The sequence below is a fragment of the Urocitellus parryii genome, chromosome 7, assembly GCF_045843805.1.
Source record: "Urocitellus parryii isolate mUroPar1 chromosome 7, mUroPar1.hap1, whole genome shotgun sequence".
NCBI classification, from domain to species: domain Eukaryota; kingdom Metazoa; phylum Chordata; class Mammalia; order Rodentia; family Sciuridae; genus Urocitellus; species Urocitellus parryii.
In genome coordinates this window covers 159,814,351-159,832,892 of record NC_135537.1, presented here as the reverse complement: position 1 = coordinate 159,832,892, position 18,542 = coordinate 159,814,351, and the positions used below count along the sequence as shown (strand labels likewise).

Genomic DNA, 18,542 nt, shown 5'->3' with positions numbered 1-18,542 from the left:
GGACCTGGAGCTGAGAGGAGAGGCCGTGGAACAGGCAAATGTTCAGTCCTTGCCTGCCTTAGCCTCCTAACTTTTCCTAAAAAGAAAAAATATATATATTTATACTATAGGCAGCTCTGACTTTCAGGATCTCTCACCATCCCTGAGCCCTCTAAAAACTGTAACTGATGGAGAAGGGGTATAGATACGAAAGTCCTAGAGCAGAAAATCATGGGGCTAGAAACGGAGGGCATACCCCAAGAAACCTCAAATAGATGGAAGCAAATTTGAGGTTTCTGGGAAGTGGGAGGAGAACGTGCTTTCTGTCCTTGGGCTTATATGTGTCTTATTATTTTCTTAAGGAGAAAGAGAGGGGGGAAATCAAGATTTGGGGGAATTATCCACAGAGGTGGAAGGTAAGTAGGTTGGTTGGTCATGGCCTAGCCATCTTGTCTGCTTGTTTTTGTTTTTTTTTTTTTTTATTTTTTTTAAATGTGCTTCTCTGCCTTGTTTTCCTATCTCAACTTCTTCTACCACACTCCCTCTCCAGCATGGAATTCCAACTTGGTAGTGCTGGAGCCTGGGGTTGAAGGGGTCATCTCCAATCTGCCGTGGATTCCTTTCCAATGGGTTGGCAGGCAGATGGAACAAGGGATGAAGGACTTTAAAACAACCCCTCAAGCCAGGGAGCAGGGAAGGAGCTCCAAGTCCCTTGTCCTGGGAGCCTAGCAACTACTTCCCTAACCCCTCTTTCAGACCTCCAGGCCGCCCCTCTGAGCTCCGCAGCCCCCCTCTTGCCCTTGACCTCGCCCCTCCGCCCTTCCTCTCCCATCACAGGTGTGTTAATTTGGGAGCTTCTTGGATTCTACCCTGAGGAGGAGGCGCGTGGTGAGAGGAGAGGTCTGTGTAGGTGGGATGGGGGTCGCATGGTCCGTGATGCTGGTTGGGGGCCATAGGGGGCGCCCCGTTATAGTCCAGGTTCCCAGAGGGATGGTGGGAAAGGTGGTTGAGGCCGTAGAGGGAGGGGCCGGCAGGGGGCGGCAGCGGATCCGCGTAGCCGCCCCCGCCCACGTACACTGGGCTGCCCTGCATGGTGGGCGTCCCGTAGGCGCCCCCGTTGGCTTGGAGAACGTGGGACTCGTAATCGGGCGCCTGGGTCGGGGGATACTTCTGCGGGGCGCCGCAGCCCTTGAGAGGGGGCTGGTAGTTGGAGGGCAGCGTGTAGGCATTCTGGTGGGCTTTGCCGAAGGCGGGCGGGGACGGGCTCTCATAGCTGGGGGTCATGGAGTGTAAGGCGTTCATGAAGCCAGCGGTGGACTGCATGGGCTGCGGGGGGCTGCCGGCTGGAGACGGTCCCCCAGACGATGAGGCCAGGCCCTTGGCCTTTTGGTCTTTCTTGTACTTCATGCGCCGGTTCTGGAACCAGATCTTGATCTGTCGCTCGCTGAGGTTCAGCAGATTGGCCATCTCCACGCGGCGCGGCCGGCACAGGTAGCGGTTGAAGTGGAACTCCTTTTCCAGCTCCACCAGCTGCGCGCTGGTGTACGCGGTCCGCGCCCGCTTGGACGCCGCCGACCCCGGGGGGCTCTTGTCCCCTCCCCCGCCGCCGCCGCCGCCGCCCCCACTGCCTCCACTACTGCCGCCGCTGCCACCGCCACCGCCACCACAGCCTTCTGCTGGATCCGAGGAGGAGGGGTGGGAAGGGGAGAAAATGAAATAAAAGATAATTACTGAACACGCCGAAATTGAATGCATCGTTTCTTAATAAATCTAGGCCTGGACTCAGAGCCCCCGCCGCCCTCCCCTTCGCGTCCCCGCCTCCTCCTGCCCCCCCCCACCGCCCGTCGCATTAGCGGACACTCTATAATAGTGGCATTTATTAAGAGACCTGTTCTCCTCTCACTGCCCCAGCTTATGAAAATTTGATCATGTCACGCAGACAGAGCTGCATGGCCATTTATTTAGGACTGGATTTTTGCGTGCGGGCTTTCTCCCCCTTGTCCCCAATTCCTGGTCTGGGGAACACATCCCCTCCCTCTGTCTTTTGGACAGGATGGGTGACTGGGGAGAACCTGTCGGGAAACTGGACTGGCACTCATGGGCAGACCCCCTAAGTATGGTGTGAAGAGACAGCGGTGCCTGGAGGCCGGGAATCTGGGCCGCCAGAGCGATTGTGATTAATACCCACAGTAATCATACTTAATAATAATCATTGACGACTCCTGGCAGTGCCTCTTGGCTTTGCGGCCTAGGGAAGAGTTCTGAGGCCAAGCGCCCCACCTCCCAGAGCTCTCAGAGCCCGGGTGAAGGTTAGCTGAAGGGACAGGATGTTGGCAGGGTCAGGGGTCATCAGGTGGGGGGGATACCAAAAATGCACGGCCCGCGACCTAATATTGTTCCCAGGCCGCCTCCTGGGCGCCTAGGGGCTGGGTGCTAGAATAACAGTGACATTCCTGGACCTGACAAAAGCTGATGACGAGGAAGGCAGAGAGCTGGTACCTGTGCCGGGGGAGCTGTTTTTCAGCTTGGACGTTTGCCTCGACTCTTTCATCCAGGGGAATATCTGTTTGGTGAGGGTGGAGTTGGAGCCGGGACCGCACTTGGGGGGGCCGCTTTTGCTGGGCCCGCCCCCATTATTGCTGTTGCTAGTGGTACTGGTAGGTGCGGCGCTGGGCGGGGGTGAGCCCGGAGGGGCGGGCAGGGGCTCAGGGGCCAGGCCGGGCCTCATGCAGCTGCCGTTGAGCTCCTTGCTCTTGGCATGTGGGGCGGCGTTGCCCAGGGACTGAAGAGAACACGCTGAGCGCTGGTAGTCACCCTCCAGGTGCGTGGCGGCCTGAAAGGGGGGTTGGGGGGGGCCGTCGTAGCCGAAGCCATTGCTGCCAGAGTACGTGGAGTAGCCTCCGAAGAGCGCAGCCGCGGCGTTGTCGTAGTAGGTGGCTTTCTGCATCGCTGGGCGAGGCCCGGGCAGTGGATGGCAACTTGCAAGGGCCTGATACCCTCACGACCGGACATTGGCACCCCCGGGGGTCTCGTGACACGCCGGACCCCCCCTCCCCTTTCTGCCCCCCTCCTCCCTGGACTGTTGCAAGCGGCTGACCTGCGGGGGGAGAGAAGAGACACAAGGGGGAGAAGAGGACTGGGGCTCGAATCCATCTTAGGAACTGAAAAGGGAACTGACATCAATAGGGTTTTTTTCTTCTCCCCTTCTCAACATCTCCAAAGCAGATGCTGAGGCATGTCTCTGACCTGAAGTAGGTTTTTCGTATATCAGCACTTTAAATTTAAAAAATGAATTCCACTATTTTTCATTTCCACTTAAAAAATCAAGATTATACTCCTTTGGGGAGTGCCAAGAAGTAGAATCCTACTGCTACGTGGGCTCTTGCTTCTCTCCTGCCTGTGCACTAGCCCCTGACCTCTCCCTCCCTCCCTCTCTCTCTCTCTCTCTCTCTCTCTCTCTCTCTCTCTCTCTCTCTCTCTCTCTCTCTCTCTTCCTCCCTCCCCCCAAGCCTCTCCCAACTCTGAGGTAGAGTGGCTCAAGAGATGGGGCATTAGCAGACTCCAAAAAGCTCATGAATGCCTTCCTTGGAGCTGAGAGGCCTCTCTGCCTTCTGCCTTACCTCCATCTATATCCTTTCACTTAGGCAAAGTCTAGTCCAGAGGAAACCAAGGGATCTCCGACAAAGACAAGAGTAAGAAGCAAGTTCATCAGGGAACCCTCTGTGAGATACCATTTTCTTCCCACCCTGCCCTTCACAAAGAGGACAACAGCCTGACCTAGAAAATCCTTGAAGATTTTAATCCCAAGAGCCAGCATAACTGAGTTCTTGCCATCCGTGATCCTGTTGCAGGTACCACCACCTCCAGTTTTTGTCATTGCTCAATCAGGCCTAGGACCAGTGGCCAATGGCCCCTGCAGAGCCTCCAAATGGAACAAGATTGTTTCAGTTTCCCAGACAGGGCCCTTTGGAGCTGTGACCATTTGGCCCAGGTCTCTCTCTCCACCCCTCTTTTTAAATCATCAGACAATTTCCCCCACCTTTTTCTTGAAAGTCTGTTTTCTTTGATTTCTCCAAAAGAAAATAAGGAAAGAAAACTAAATTGTGCAACTGCTGGACTTTGCTACTTAGATGGAAAATATGCTTTCCAAAAGAGAAAAATGTTTTGGAGAAAAAAAATCCAAAGAGCAATTTGAACAACATTATTCTCTGGGTTGGAAACAGAGGGTACTCCTGTTTACTGGGGTTCTTTGAAGCAAAAATAAAAATATAATCACTATATAAATACAGCCTTTTAAAAATGTTCCAGGAAACTAAAGCCTAAAAGTGTGATAGGATTTTGTGTATTTGTTCTTAAGCTTCGTCGGGCTTCTTTTTTCCCCCTTTCTGTCCAAATTCCTCATCACCACTTTTTATAAAACCTCCAGACTGATTCTCTCTTCTGTCACGTGTGTTTTGAAAACTTAAATCTCATTCAGCCTAGCTGGTCAACTCCAAAGAAAACTAAAATTAGGAAAGTAAAATGAAAGGAGTGAAGGTGAAGGAAGTCCCTCCCACACATAAATCCCATTCTTAACGGTACAGATTTATACTCAAAAGAAAGGCGGTGCAGTCGTGAGTTCCGATTGGTTTCTGGGAAGAATCTGTTTCTGGAAATGCACATGGGTCTGCAAAGCAGCAGGTCCTTCCAAGGAGAACTGGAGTTCAATTGACCAGGCTGACCCAATCCCTTTATTATTATTACCATTATCCTCTGATGATTTAACCAAAATTAGCTTCGGAGCAGCCCTGGCTGAAGGGGGAATTAATTAACAGGCGTCAGTTGAGTTTGTTATTAATAGATAGAGAAGAGAATGAAATAAAAACGTTGGCGGGGGTTAGCTGGGTGGGCCCTGGCTTTATTTAGTCTAAATGATTGTTACAGCAATGATGATGATGATGATGATGATAATAATAATAAACAATAATTTGACTAGACGCCTGAGGCCGAAATTTCTGTTGCTTCCCCTGCAATAAACCCCAAACCATCGCAGGACGGAGGCCAGGCGAGTGTGGGAAGCGAAGGAGCCAGAGACGTAATAGGAAAGAATGGAGACTCCGCCGGCGGTGATACAGGGCCGGGAAGGTTTGTGCACCGGGAGAGCCCCCGGCTGTCTCCGCCGCTGCTGCCGCAAAGGCTGGCGATGAGCTACCCGCCGCCTACGCTGGCCCAAGGAAGCGAAGAGAAAGCGATCGGGACACGAAAACGGTTAGCAGCCGACAGGTTCCAAGCACACCGGGCCGGCCCTGCAGCGGCAAGTTTGGGCGCTGGAGGTAACCGAATTAAAAGGCGCCTTAGCAACTCTGCACCGGGACTTTGCCCAGCTGGGCTCCCAGCTGGAGGGCGCCGAGGCCTGGCTGACAGGACTGTGGGAAGAGGGAAGGTGCTGCGGGGATCTGAGATCTGGGATCCAGGAGAAGAGGGGGTGGGGAACAGCTCTACCCAGCCAAACACTGTCTATTTCCCTTGCCTCCATGTTGGAAAAATTCAGGCTCCATATGGCTCCACGGAGGGGTGGGAGGGAGACGGTGGCTCCAGGCTTTCCCCCTGGGTCTCGCTGGAGAAGGGAGGTAAGCCCCACCAAAAAAAAAAAAAAAAAAAAAAAAAAAAAAAATCATCTTGCCAGGCGTACCCCAGGGAGAGCCAAGGAGGGTAACAATAGCTTGGTGAAGCCCCAGGAGAAACCACAGGCCACCTTTCAGGACTTAAAAAAATAATAATAATAAAAATGGAAGTAAAGAAAATAAAATAAGAAAAGGCGAGAGAGAAAGATTAGGCTCTTCTTAGCAACCGGGGGAAATTTCAGCCCTGGATCTGGCTGCTGGAAGAAAAGAGAGCAGAAAAAGAGAGAAGCAGGAAAGAAGAGGGAGAGGGAGAGAGAGAGGGAGAGAGAGAGAGAGAGAGGGAGGGAGGGAGAGAGAGAGGGAGAGAGGGGGAGAGAGGGAGAGAGAGAGAGAGAGTCAGTCGCTGCGTGGAAGGAAGCTTAAAGCTTGTGAACTCTTCTTGAACCGAGATTGGAGTCATATGGGCCATAAATCATTGAGACATACTCTCCGCCATTCACAAACTGATAGCCTATTTCAGTCCAGCTTACCTTAGCCACCGACGAGGGGAGAACAGGCAGACATAATATATATTCACATCGAGCCCCAGCGCGAGCGGTAGGCGAGAAATCTCCCCTCCTTGAAGGCAAAGGAAAAAAAGACCACTGTTTAAAGCTGCGTCGCCCCCCCTCCCCAAAGCCACCCCGGCTGGGGAGCCCGAGGGGCAGACCGGCCAGAGGAGCCGCGCGGCGTCCGCTTCAATTCACTCGGCTTAGGAGCGGGGGTGCGCAGGAGGGAGGGGGTGGGGGAGCGGGGGAAAAAAATAGAAGACCGAAAGGTGCCGGGGCGGCTCGCTCGCCGAGAATCCAGCTCCAGGCTCCGGCACGGCCAAGCCGCCACAGTGTGGTTGCCCTATAAGACTGGTACGCCCTACTCTCGGTAACAATGGCCTCTGCTTTTGCACAGGGAAAAAAAACCACACAGACACACACACACTCACTCACTCACACACAAGCTCACACACACCCCCACCTCTCCCCCTTTAGCAAGCTTAGATGCCTGATAAGGAGAGAAGGTGATGGTGGTGATGGGGGAGGGGGGAATTTTAAATACCCCCCCCCAAAAAAAAAAGAGAAGGAAAGAAGGTAGAAGTGTTTTGTTCTTGTTTTTTTAAGAATAGGTAGATTTTTAAATTGAGAAGGGGAGAGAAAGAAGAGATGAAGGAGAGCTGGTGGAGTTCAAAGCTACCCCCCAAACCCCAAGAGTGAACCATTATGCTAATTTGAGAAGTGGCCTCTGGAGGCTTAGTGAAAGACTGGCCTGGCCTGAGGGTGCTGGGTGCCCCTCCACACTCATTCACAGTTGGAACACCAGGACTTTTTTTTTTTTAAGTAGTTTTACTTCTCCTGGATTGAGGCTACTAGGTCTCCTGCCCTCTCTTTCCCTCTGACTCCCTCCTTAGTCTCCCACTTTTCTTTTCGCTTCTGTCTTCCACAACCTCTCTGTCCTTTCCCCTCAAATTTCTAGGCCCAGTCTCTAACAGGGGAGGGGGTAAAGCAGTGAGTGACGATTTTAAAAACCCAGAACATCTTGCAGGGGGTGTGGGTTTGAGGAGAGAGTACAAAAGAAGTACCCTGAAGTTTAGTTTGAACTCCAGACAGTAAGAACTTCACAGAGAAGTTTCTGTTAGGATTCTCACCTCCAGATAGGCAGAAGAGCTAAGAGGTGATAAGGACATTTGTACTTCTGAGAAGACGAAAACTAGCAGGGCTTCATTTTAAATGTGCATGTAGAAGAGATGGAAGATGGTTTTTGTTATTATTCTGAGCAAACCTGTTTGTTTCTCTCCTCTCTCAGCTGTGCAAGATTTACGACTCTTGGCACAAGTGAGGAAGGCTACAAAAGCTAAAGTTTTCTTAGGGCGTGTTTGAGCAGGCCAGGAAAAGGCAAGGGGGGAGGCCTGTAGGAGGAAGACAAGAGCCAAAAATGTAGGTGTCTGCAGATTTGAGGCGGGGGTGGGGATGAACCATTCCTAGCCAAGGAAAAAGACAGAAAGCACTAGGACATTTCCCCAAGCAGGAGTGTTTGCAACTCTCTTTAACTGCTGACTCGGGGGTTCGGGGATAAAATAGAGGGCAGGCAGTCTCTTCTACAAAGGCAGCCTGGGAAGCGGGTTCTCTTAACTTCGTGTAGACAGAGCCTGCCACCATCCTGTGATTTCCTGGTTAAATACTTTTCTTTTGCCTTCTCTCATCTGGATGCACCAGGACAGGCGATGAGACTGGGAAAAACAAAGGTGAGAGATGACTTCCAGCTATTGTCTCCCCTCCAGAAGAGGGTAGCTATATCTGATTCTGCCAATGCTTCCCTCATACCCTCTTACTCCCCACTCACAAGCTCTGCTTTATGGGTGAGAAAGGGGTGGTCCCTAGCCTCTGGTCCCCACTCTTTTTCAGGCCCTCCAAGTCAGGCCAGGTGGGATGGAGCAGCCAGTTTCCTAGGGTCCTGTGGGACAGGGAGAACCTGTGGACCTCCCTACCCTCCAGCAACAGAGTCACTTTCAGAGCCCTCACTGTTTTGTCCTGAGGATCCTATAGCCATCCTGGAGAGCTGGCGGCTTTCTAGAGCATTGGCAACTGGGAGTTAGGGTAAAATTGAGGGTGGGAGCCATTTTCTGTGTTCATATGGAGAAAATGCCCAAGCCTGATGAAGTACTGGGGTTCAAGCCAGGATACCTCTAAGGAGACCTATTAGGGCTATCTGGGTATGTGGCTGCAAGAAACTGCTCTTAGATCTATAAATTGTGACTGGAGATCAGCACAGTTAGACAGCAAGTAACTTTGGGCCCTGGTGGGTCAGGGACTCAGGCCAAGGAGTAAGGGAACAAGTACTCTGGGATCTTTTCTCTTGCTCCCCAAAATAATTTTAAAAAAAAGAATGTACTTCAGATCTTTCAGCTCTTCTAACAGATATTACCACTGGCTAAAGAAAATCACTGTGGACTTGTGCTCCTGATTGTTCTCTGGACGGCACAGTTTTGCCTCAAGGAATAACAAGAGAGCCTGGAAGGCACCCCGCCAGCTGCGGCCAAGGAGAGGAGATGGGGCTTGGTGAAGAGCAAGCTCTAGGGGTGGAAACTGCAACAGTAGGGACCCTTCCCTTTCCAGCCTCCTCAACCCTTTGTGGTCCCCTCTGGCGATGGGACATCTTAGGATAGGAGTGAAAAGGAGGACTAGGGAACAAGAAACAAACCCGGAGAAAATTTCAGAGGACACACACCCCTAAATGCGGTAGGAGCTGGAGCAAGGGCTTCTAAACCAATTCTGCAGAATAGCACCCATTTGGAATGCTTGGGAGGCAATGAGATCCCAGTCCGGTTTCTTTCTTGCCTTTTTTCTTTCTTTCTCTGAGGTTTCCAACCAGAAGTTCAGTTGCCTCTGATTGGGGCTCGGAAGTTGGAGGGTGGATAGAGGAGGGAACACACAGCCCTCAGGGTGCCCATTTCATTGGAAATGTGACTGCAGGTTAGGGACAAAGGTAGCAATGAGGAGCTTGGGGAGGGAAATTGGGGTGGGGAAACTCAGAGATCTGAGGAAAGACAGTGGGGTCTGGGAAAAGAGGGGGAGGAAGGAGAGATTAGGACAAACTAAAGATAGAGAAAAGGAGAATTATTTCTTTTTTGATTCAGGGAGGGAAACTTGATAACTGTGTGTGAGAGAGAGAGAGAGAAATTGGGGGGTAGAAAGAGAGAGATTGGAAAAGAGAATTTGAGAGAAAGAATAAGAGACACTAATATAAACTAATAAAGGCAGAAAATAGTTAATGTAAAGATTGGGAAATGTGTCCACCATCATAGACATGCTTTCCTCTCCACAGAGCTAGAGCGCTGGCTCTGACACTCATGGGCCACTCAGTATCCAGTATTGGGAGACAAGCAGCTCTATGAACCCCTGTGAGCAATTGCTGGCTGCCAATCCTTATGAACCTGGATGGGATCATGCCTTTTCCTCTCATCCCCCCCCACACAAAAAAATCCATCAAAAAGCTAATTTTCTCAATAAGGGCAAACGGGGTGGGGGGCTGGCTTCTTTAAAACTGGTTTCTGGTTTTATCCTTGGAGCGGCCAATGATTCTGCCCCTAGCTCAACATCAGAAAACTCCTCTGGTCCATCCCCCAGCCTCACAGCTCTCTGAAGCTGGACCTTGGGAGGCATTTAGCGATTTGCTTCTTGCTGACCCTATCCTGGTTCCCTGTCCCACATTCTCTTCCAACTGGACAACATTGTGGCTATTGTGGAGTGGTATAAAGTTAACACACTCACCTAGATTTCTCTCTCTTAAATCTGAATAAAGATTTCAACACTGGGGATTGTAAAGCTACGGGGATAGTATCTGTCTCCCCAATCAACAGCTCCCTAAAATGAGAGTGGGAAAGAAAAAAGGGGCATCCGAAGGAGAAGATTTGGCACCTCCACCCAGGCCTCTGAGAGCTGTGCAGCAGTAGCGCAGATCCGCAAATCCGAGGTGGTAATGGGGAAAGGCCTCCACGGAGAAGAAAAAGCCAAGCTGTACCCCCCACCCTACCCCAAACATGGGTGTGCTGCTCTCAGGCCAAGGCTGCAAGTCGAATCCAGGAAGAAACAGGATGGTGCAAAAGTCTGCCAGGTCTACTCAGTGACCACAGAGGACGCCAGAACATGTTAATGGGAGGGGGGGGGAGGCACTGCCAGAGTGACATAGGAGCAGGCTGTCTCTTTGGTGGTGAAAGATCCCGTTCTGAATCAGGGATCCTGCCTCATCTAGAAGCTCTATCCAGGCCTGGCAAACCCCACCCCTCGGGAGTGAAGAGACAAAGCTGGGCGGGATTTTGAGGAGGGCAGAGGAGGAGAGACTGAATCTTGGACAGCTGAGAGTGGGGTGCTGGAGAGGGAGGGAGAAGTAAGCAAGAGAGGAGCAGGAGCCCGGTACCCTGGGAGCGGCTGCACACTCTCTCCTGACAGATTGGATGTCTCTCTCCCAGTGACCTCTGTTTAGCAGACAATAACTCACTGGATTAATGACCAATCAGTGGAAGACCTCCAAATATAAAACTCCAAAGTCAGGATGGGACAGAACCAGAGTCTGGGCCTGCTGGCCCTTTTGTTATTTTCTCTCTCAAAATAGGGTTTAGGGTGAGGCTTTGGGAAAGTGGATAGTGTGGCCAGAGATAAATTTCTAAACATGACATTGTTGCCCATCTCTTTCTCTTCCCACTTCCTCTCCCAGAATTTATGTCCCAAATCACACTTCCCAAGACAGCCTGAAATCCTCCTGTCCCATGCTGACTTCCTTATATCCCTGATCCCATAAGAAATTTTCCTTCTTACAACCACACAACTGAGAAAACAGTACTCTTTCAAATCTTGCCCCCCCACCACCAAAGTTGGAGAATGAAATGGAAAATAAGAATAAGAATAAGGCTGAGGTTGTAGCTCAGTGGTAGAGTACCTGCCTAGTATGTGCAAAGCCCTGGGTTAAATTCTCAGCACAAATAATAATAATAATAATAATAATAATAATAATAATAATAAATACTACAATAGAGTAGGGGTCTTTCACTTGCAGGCTTTCTGTCGTGGTTGCCCTGGAAGGACACCTAGAATAGTGCTATGGCATTCTACATATACACCCCCTCCCACAAAGAGAAAGTCCAAAGGTACAGAAGTCAAGGGAAAGGCTGTGGAGAGTGCACCTGCTGTCACAGAATCTAAACTCCCGAAGAAACCACAGTTCAGGCCCTAGGCTCTGGTAAGATAGGAAATACTCTAGCCTTCACCTAGTACCTATCAGGGAGAGGGCCCTATTTGGTGAGGCTGAGCCCCTTCTTCATTAGACCCTTTCCAAATGTCAATCTCAGCACAACCCAGCTAGCTAGACTCTTTCTCCACTCCTTTCTATCACCGTTGCTCTTAGCCTTGACTCCTGTTGAAAATGAAGATACCTTCAGGAGGAGGGACAGTCCAGATTTCAGTGGACTAGAGTCAGTCTGAGTAACCACTCACTGCTCTGGGATATAAGACTCTGAATGATGGAAAAAACATGCAGTAACTTCTATACCCAGATGCTTCCAGAACTCCAAGACATACAAGGAGTTTGCTCCTGAGCACTGTCACACAAAGGATGGATACATAGAGGTATTCAAGATCAGAACTGGAGAGAACTCAAGGAGTATCCAGTCCAACTCTGCCAATGCTACAGAGAGGGAAACTGAGGCCCAGAGTGGGGAAGAAATTTGTCTAAAGTCACACTTGGGATAGCTCGAGTTCTAGGCATTCCAACTTAGCTGTGTGATAGAAGGCAGAACACCCCTAGAGTTTCATTGACCCCTTCTGTAAAGCCAAGGTATGCATATGGAATGAAGGGGTTGGGTTAAATGATCTCTAAGGTCCCCTTTGAACAGAATGTTAGTGAATCTCTATGTGATGATGTAAAAATGAGTGACAACGAGCAGTAACAAACTGAATTTAGATAATAACCAGCACCACCATGATCAAATTCAGGATATTTCTCTTGGGATTTAAATGCTTACATCCCTACCACTGAGTACAAATGCCACTCCTGGTCCTCTCACCCCTACAGCGGTTCATGCAGTGGGTTTTTACTGCTCTTCTGAGTAGGGGATAGGTTGTTTTCTATTCTCATTACCAAATCAAAAGTGTTATTTCTGGACACAGCAACGTGAGCAGTAAATAATTAATTTGTATATTAGAGAAGGAAGCCTTCAACCTGGCAATTTTTAACCAGGCATCAATACATCCATTGTACCAGCCTGGCCTTCTCACCCGACCCCCACATCTGTCCACACACCTACCAGCCTCTCCAACCCCACCCCCACAAGTTGGAGACCAGCATTTCTAGGATGGTCACAGGGTCCACAGAGCCAGAGTCTGCTCCCATTCCCAACAAAGTTCCTTCCGTTCTCTGCTGTGCTTTATCAGAAATTTGTCTGTGGGCAGCTGCCCCTTGCAGCTTGCTTTCTCTACCCCACCCCCAAAGATGTGCTGGGCTACTGGTCCCAGTTCTTAGCTCTTGGGAAACTGTAATCCACCGTCCCCAGCTCAAGATGCCCCAACAATGCAGCGAGTTTGCATTTCAAGAAACCCCCATTAATATCAATTTACTTCACTGAAACCTCGGGTTCTTCATCAAGTTGATGATTTATGATAAAATCAATTAAATTACAGCCACTTAGGGCCCAGCCGCTTCCTCTCAGATTTCATTGGTGCGGGGCCCAAGTGTCTGGTGGAAAAATGCAAGTTTAGCTGGAGGCGAGGAAAGATAATTCTGCGGCTGAGAAAATTTAATGCAAAACAATTTCCAGGCAAAGCTGGGCGTCTGGACAGAAATGCAGGAGCCTCTAGCTGGCCTGCGGAAATAACTATCTGGGGGTCAAAATGCTTTTCTCCCCACCCACACCATTCAGCACCGCTTCCTTATTTTGTTCCTCATTTCTGCCCTCCTCCCAAGCAGAGACTTTGGGGGAATTTGGGTAGTAATGGTGGGACCGGGAACAGCCAGGGCCCAGCCTCAAATCAACACTTTCCCAATCTCCCATAACACACCAGGCCTTTTTCTCCTCTTCCTCCCTCCTCCCCACCCAATCTTGTTCACTAAGGCCTCAGTCTCCCACTGCAAAGTCACAGATCCAAAGGGAAGATCATTCTGTGTGGGCAGATAGCACACTACTAAAGGCAGAGGAGCAGGGGTCAGGGGCCAGGACAAGTGGGCTCTGCTACACGTGGCTTTGGGAAGATAGAAAACTCAGGCAGGAATGCGCAATACCTCATGGACAAGGAAAGAGGCAGCAAATTATGCCTAGAGCTACCCCCTCCCAGAGTACCAGGACCTGAGAACACCCAGTCTCCCTCCTGGTTCCTGAAGTGTGTTGAGTCACAAATGTTGTCTCTAAATGCACCCAACAAACCCTAACCTGAAAGCACACATACACATCCCAACGTGTAGATACACTCCTACAATATACAAACACACAAAACCACATCCTCATCTACAAAGGGACCTTTCCCCCTATCTTGTCACATCTGGAAAAATAAATTCCAGTGTATCATCCTGGCATCGCCTCCCACTCCAAGAAGGAATTCTCCCGCTTCTGCTCCCTTTGGTTTTGAGTTTCTAGAGCAGGCAGATAGTAAACACAGCTTCTCTGAAGTCATAAATCACCCCCTCTCCTACCTTCCCAGCTTAACACCTTGCATCAGCGCAAGGCCTTGTAATTTCAGCTTCAAATAACCCCTGGGTGCTAAAGGGCTGGGCCATGGTAGCAGCTGGACCATGGGAATAGAGCCCAGCCTTCCCTCTCAACAACCACAGCTCCGGATGCCTCTAGCATCTCCTACACCTTTCCTGAACAGGAGAGCTCCTCTACCCCAACCGGATCCAGTCCACACAGCCACAAGTACAGGGTCACATTCCTCCACACCCAGCTCCACTCTGCCCCCTTCTACCTCTTCTCAGCCTCCATCTCTTTGTAAGTTGCTCTCATCTTTGTCTTCCATTCGGATCTCGGCCTGATTTCAGAGAGTCCTGGAAGTGAACACCTCTCTCTCCATCCCAGCCTGGCCACGGGCTCCCGCCTGGGCACCTCACACTTACCTGTGTGGTCTCCCGCTAGGGCGCCTGCTTCGGCAGACCGCCGGGCGCTGGGGGCGCGCGGGAGCCGACGGTCAGGCCCCAGTCCCCCGGCCCTGGCTGGGGCTCCGCCGCCTTAGCCGACCGCATCCTGGTCACTCCAGCCCCGGCAACCCCGAGAGCGTCCGGCCCAGCTGGGGGAGAGGCCCGGATGCTAGTGCCCCTACCCCACCTCCGCCCCGCCCCCGCCCCCGGCTTTGTTTGGCCTCTGCCGCCGCAGGGCCCGCAGGATCCTGCGCTCGGGCTGTGGCCACTAGGCGCCCTTTTCTTCAGAAGCCTGAGATCATACTCTGCCAGGGCCCGCGTCAGGCTGCGGGAGCCTGGACCAGTCTGGCACCGAGCTGGGCTCCAGCTATGAGAGCCCGCCAAGTTGCCAGGCGAGAGGATCGGCAACTGACAGGGGCATGGCGAGCGGGGGGCGCGGGGGGCGCCATGGCGGAAGGCGGGCGCACCGGCGGCTCTTCAATGTCACCAGCAAAATGGGTTCCATATGTCCGACCCAGCAGAGAAGGGAGGGAAAGACAGACAGTTGGGGCAGGACAGGAGGGGGTGGGGGCCTCGACGGAGGGTGCAGAGAAATGGTGAGGAGATAATGGGAAGGATCGGAGGGCAAGAAAGGATTGTATATTCCATTTCCCTCGAGTTTTCTAAAACTGCTTAAGCCGGTAGGAACTTTGTCTTTTTCCTTCTCTTTCCTGAAACACCGGGAAGGAAGGAGATTAGTAAAGGAAGCATCCGTTTGTTAATCTGGGGATTTGAGCGGGGGAAATGTGAATCCTAGGTGAAAGTTCTTAGGCGGCAGTAAGAGCAACTCCTTTTCCCAGGTCCCCAAAGAGAGAAAGAAGAGATCAAGCCCATAAGAGGGAAGAGAAACCAAGGAAGGGTTCCACAATTCTCCAGGTGTGAGAGACTGACCCCAATCCTCGCCCCAGGTTGGCATTTGTGTTGGGAGGTCCCAATGATAAAGTTACTGGTGGTGGAGGAGGAGACTGAAGTGTCCAAGACATCTTGGTCATTCCCTAGCACTTCAGTTCCTACCCCAGCTGATTTAGCACCCACTAGGGCCTATTCTAAAGACAGTTGCTTCTGAGATAGCCTCAACTTTCGCAGCTTCCTGTAAAGAAAGCTATATGTACTAGGAGGAAAAAAAAAATTGCACTTGGATTCTGGAGGAGCTTCCCTGTACCTTTGCACCAGGAAGGGACGGGGCTCTTTCTCTGAGTTTACATCTCCATTTCTGTTCTCTCCTCCTCTCCGCTTTTTCTAACCCTCTCTGTTGTCTCTGTCCCTCACAGCCCCTTTGTCTTTTCACACCGCCTCTCTCTGCATCTTAAATGAATTTGAATTGAGCTTCAGGAAAGACTCACAAATGTCTCCAGAAATCACTTCTGGGTTCACTCATCAGGCTACCTTTTCCCTTCTCCTTGCCTTGGGTCCCTTTCCTCTGTGAGATCTTATTCTAGGGAGAAGGGGCAAATCAAACAGCTGCCTTTCTGTTCCCCTTCTTTCTCTTAACTCTGCGTGCATGTGTGTGTGTGTGTGTGTGTGTGTGTGTGTGTGTGTGTGTGTGAGTACCTAGCGTGCGTGCTTATGCCCATCAGAGTTGTGGGTCCTTCTCTAGCATGGCCTCCCTTCCCCTCTGACTGCCCTTTGTCTTCACTCCCCTATCACCCTCTCCTTGAGCTCAGCCTTGACTTCCCACCCCAGAAAGGGAGCCTGCTGCTTGTTCTCTCTCTGGGTCCCTCTCCTCCCCCCTTCTCTCTCTCTCTATCCAACACCTCTGGTCATAAAAACCTTAGCTGACTGACTTCTTAAAAGAATAAGGATAGTCACAACAATTATACAGATAAAGAGGACCCCAGCAGAGACTGAGGAGAAGATGGGGTCAGCAACTTTCCTACAGTCCCATCTACCAAAGGCATTCTACACCATTCCCTGAACAACAAAAAAGCAGAGGGGTGGGGGTGCAGAACTGCCAAGAGTCAGAGTTCTTCATGGCTAAATAAACCCAGTGCATGAACATACACACACAGCAACAAAGTCTTTCAAACTTGGTGATTTGGGAGGTAGGCCTAGGTGCCTGGATGGAGGGTATCAGGCCTCACATAGTGGGATTTAGCAGAGATCAGTGACTGAAAGATAATGGTGGCAAGGGATGGTCTCCCTGCTTTGTCTCCTGGGGAAGTCTGTGTTCCAGTTGGGGAAAAGGAGGGGGAAGGGTATCAATGCCACCTCCCTTCCCCAGGGCCAGAAGAGACAAAGACCTGAAGGGAGCTGAGAGAATAAAGAGGATAAACTGTGTGGAGAAGAGGGTGTCAGACTTCCACATCACTGGTAAAGGTAGCAGAGGAGGGGAGGTAGGAAAGGGGTTGGGGAGGAGGAGTTAGAATCATGCACGTAAGGGCCTCCAGCACTGGCTCCCAACAATCTCTTAGCTATACCCTGGCCCAAAGAGCTGTTCCTCCAGCTCCCCTTTTGTTCCCCATCTTCTAAAGCAGACTGAATTCAGAAACCAATACAAGTAATTCTACCCTCTCCCTTCCTCATGTCCCTCCTTCTTTCCAAGGAAGAGGTGATATTTCCCCTTTTCTCAGAGACTCCAAGGTTTTGACCTAAATTCGGAAACACTAGTTGGGGGTAACATACCCTCTTCACTTTTGTACATATGCACACACCACACTTCCCAGGTGAGGGAGTAGAAATGCCTGCCACACTGAGTGTATGGGAGATTCTCCAACATTCAATGGTGACTGGGGAATGAGACCGAAAGGCTTGGAGCCCCTACTCCCAGGTCTCTTAGATGCCTTACCCAGCATCTCCCATCTTACACCCTCTAGCACTGTCAAGGTTGCCCCTGAATCCAAACTCTCCCCAATTATTTTAATCCAGGATAGGCAGTGCCCCTATCCATCTAGCCTGGGCTCTTTGCCTTCTCATTCTTCTTCTCAAATCCTTTTCAACCCAGACTCCTAAATTAAGAGGCTTCACCCACCATTCACCTGAAAATCTCCTATTAACCACTTTGGGGCTCAGCACCACCTTTGAGAAGAGTATAGAAGTGAGCTCCTGCATGCTGCAAGGACTAGGGCCTAAGCTGCCACTCTAGGAGGCTGATGCCCTGAATAATTAACACCTAGGTATAATGACACTCTTAATTTTTCCTGCTCAAAGGTTTACACTAGTAGGCAGAGTTAAATATCACAGATAATAGTAGCTATAAAGTCAGCTGGCCTAGCTCCAGGCAGGGGATGAACAGCCAGCAACTTGGATGGGTCTTGGCAAAGGCCCTGGTCCTCTACCCCCCATCCATCACAACTTTAGGGCACAGAACACGATGTCCCCAGAAGTCATTTCTCACTTTGCTATTGACCAGCAGCCTCTTCCTAATGGAGCAGGACTGTGACCTCCATGAAATCCTAGGGGAAAGTTACTAGTTTTCCCTCTCCCAATCTGTACCTCATTTGCTCTTTGGAAATGAGTTTAGATAGAGGAATAAACCCCATGTCCTCAAACATGCTCCAACTTTTCAGGACTACCTGATTCCTAGAACATTTCTTTTCTGAAAAAAACTTAAGAGAACTTCAGCCCCAAACACACACACACACAGTCTAACTGCTGAGGAAACTTTCTTTGTTTCAGGAGGTTGAAGGAAGGTTCCTGGGGTGTGAATTCATTTCCTTGTTTTGTTAGCCAGGAGGGTGGGGAGCCAAGGCTTTCAGCTTCACTCCCTGCCCTTCATCCTTTGCCTGCCTTCATTGTCTCCTCCAATTTGAGTAGCTTATTCTCCAGCCTCAGCACCCCTAATACATATCAGACCCATAAATACAGCTTTAATACTGTAGCTGAATCATTTCCATCCCCTTACAGTTGCAGAGGATTTCCAATGGGTCCCCATCGATTTCAAAAATCTTTGCCTTCAACTCCAGTAATTTCTTTCTCAGCCTCCACCTCTCTTGCCCCCAGGCTACTTCTGTTTCAGAGTTGGGCTTGTTCACCCAGGGTCGGAGTTGGAGAAGCCAAACTCCTGAAGGGGAACTGCCTAAAAAGTAGAGCTCTGTTTGCTCCAGGAATGTTGCCTCTATCAGGCTTACAAATGTAATTTTTATATTAGTCTTTGACTGGGTTTATATGCCAATGAGGCATTTCTGGTTTACCAAATTTATACAAATCTTGCCTTAATTGATAATCACAGATGCTGTAATTTAAGACCTCCAGCTATAGAGCTTTCATATTAACTGTTGATCTATTACTGTAAATTGTCTGAAATAACCAACTCCTGGGAGCAGAGCAGAGAGG

General features: G+C 50.4%; 1 protein-coding gene across 1 annotated transcript; it reads right to left on the bottom strand.

Annotated features, from left to right (window-relative positions):
• Positions 1-381: 381 nt before the first annotated feature.
• Positions 382-2,926, bottom strand: Hoxb3 (homeobox B3). Its single transcript, XM_026386963.2, has 2 exons — positions 2,479-2,926; positions 382-1,655 (listed from the first exon to the last, which is right to left on the bottom strand). The coding sequence occupies exons 1-2, from the start codon at positions 2,924-2,926 to the stop codon at positions 811-813; spliced, it is 1,293 nt and encodes a 430-aa protein (XP_026242748.1). The 3' UTR covers positions 382-810.
• Between the last annotated feature and the right edge of the window lie 15,616 nt (positions 2,927-18,542).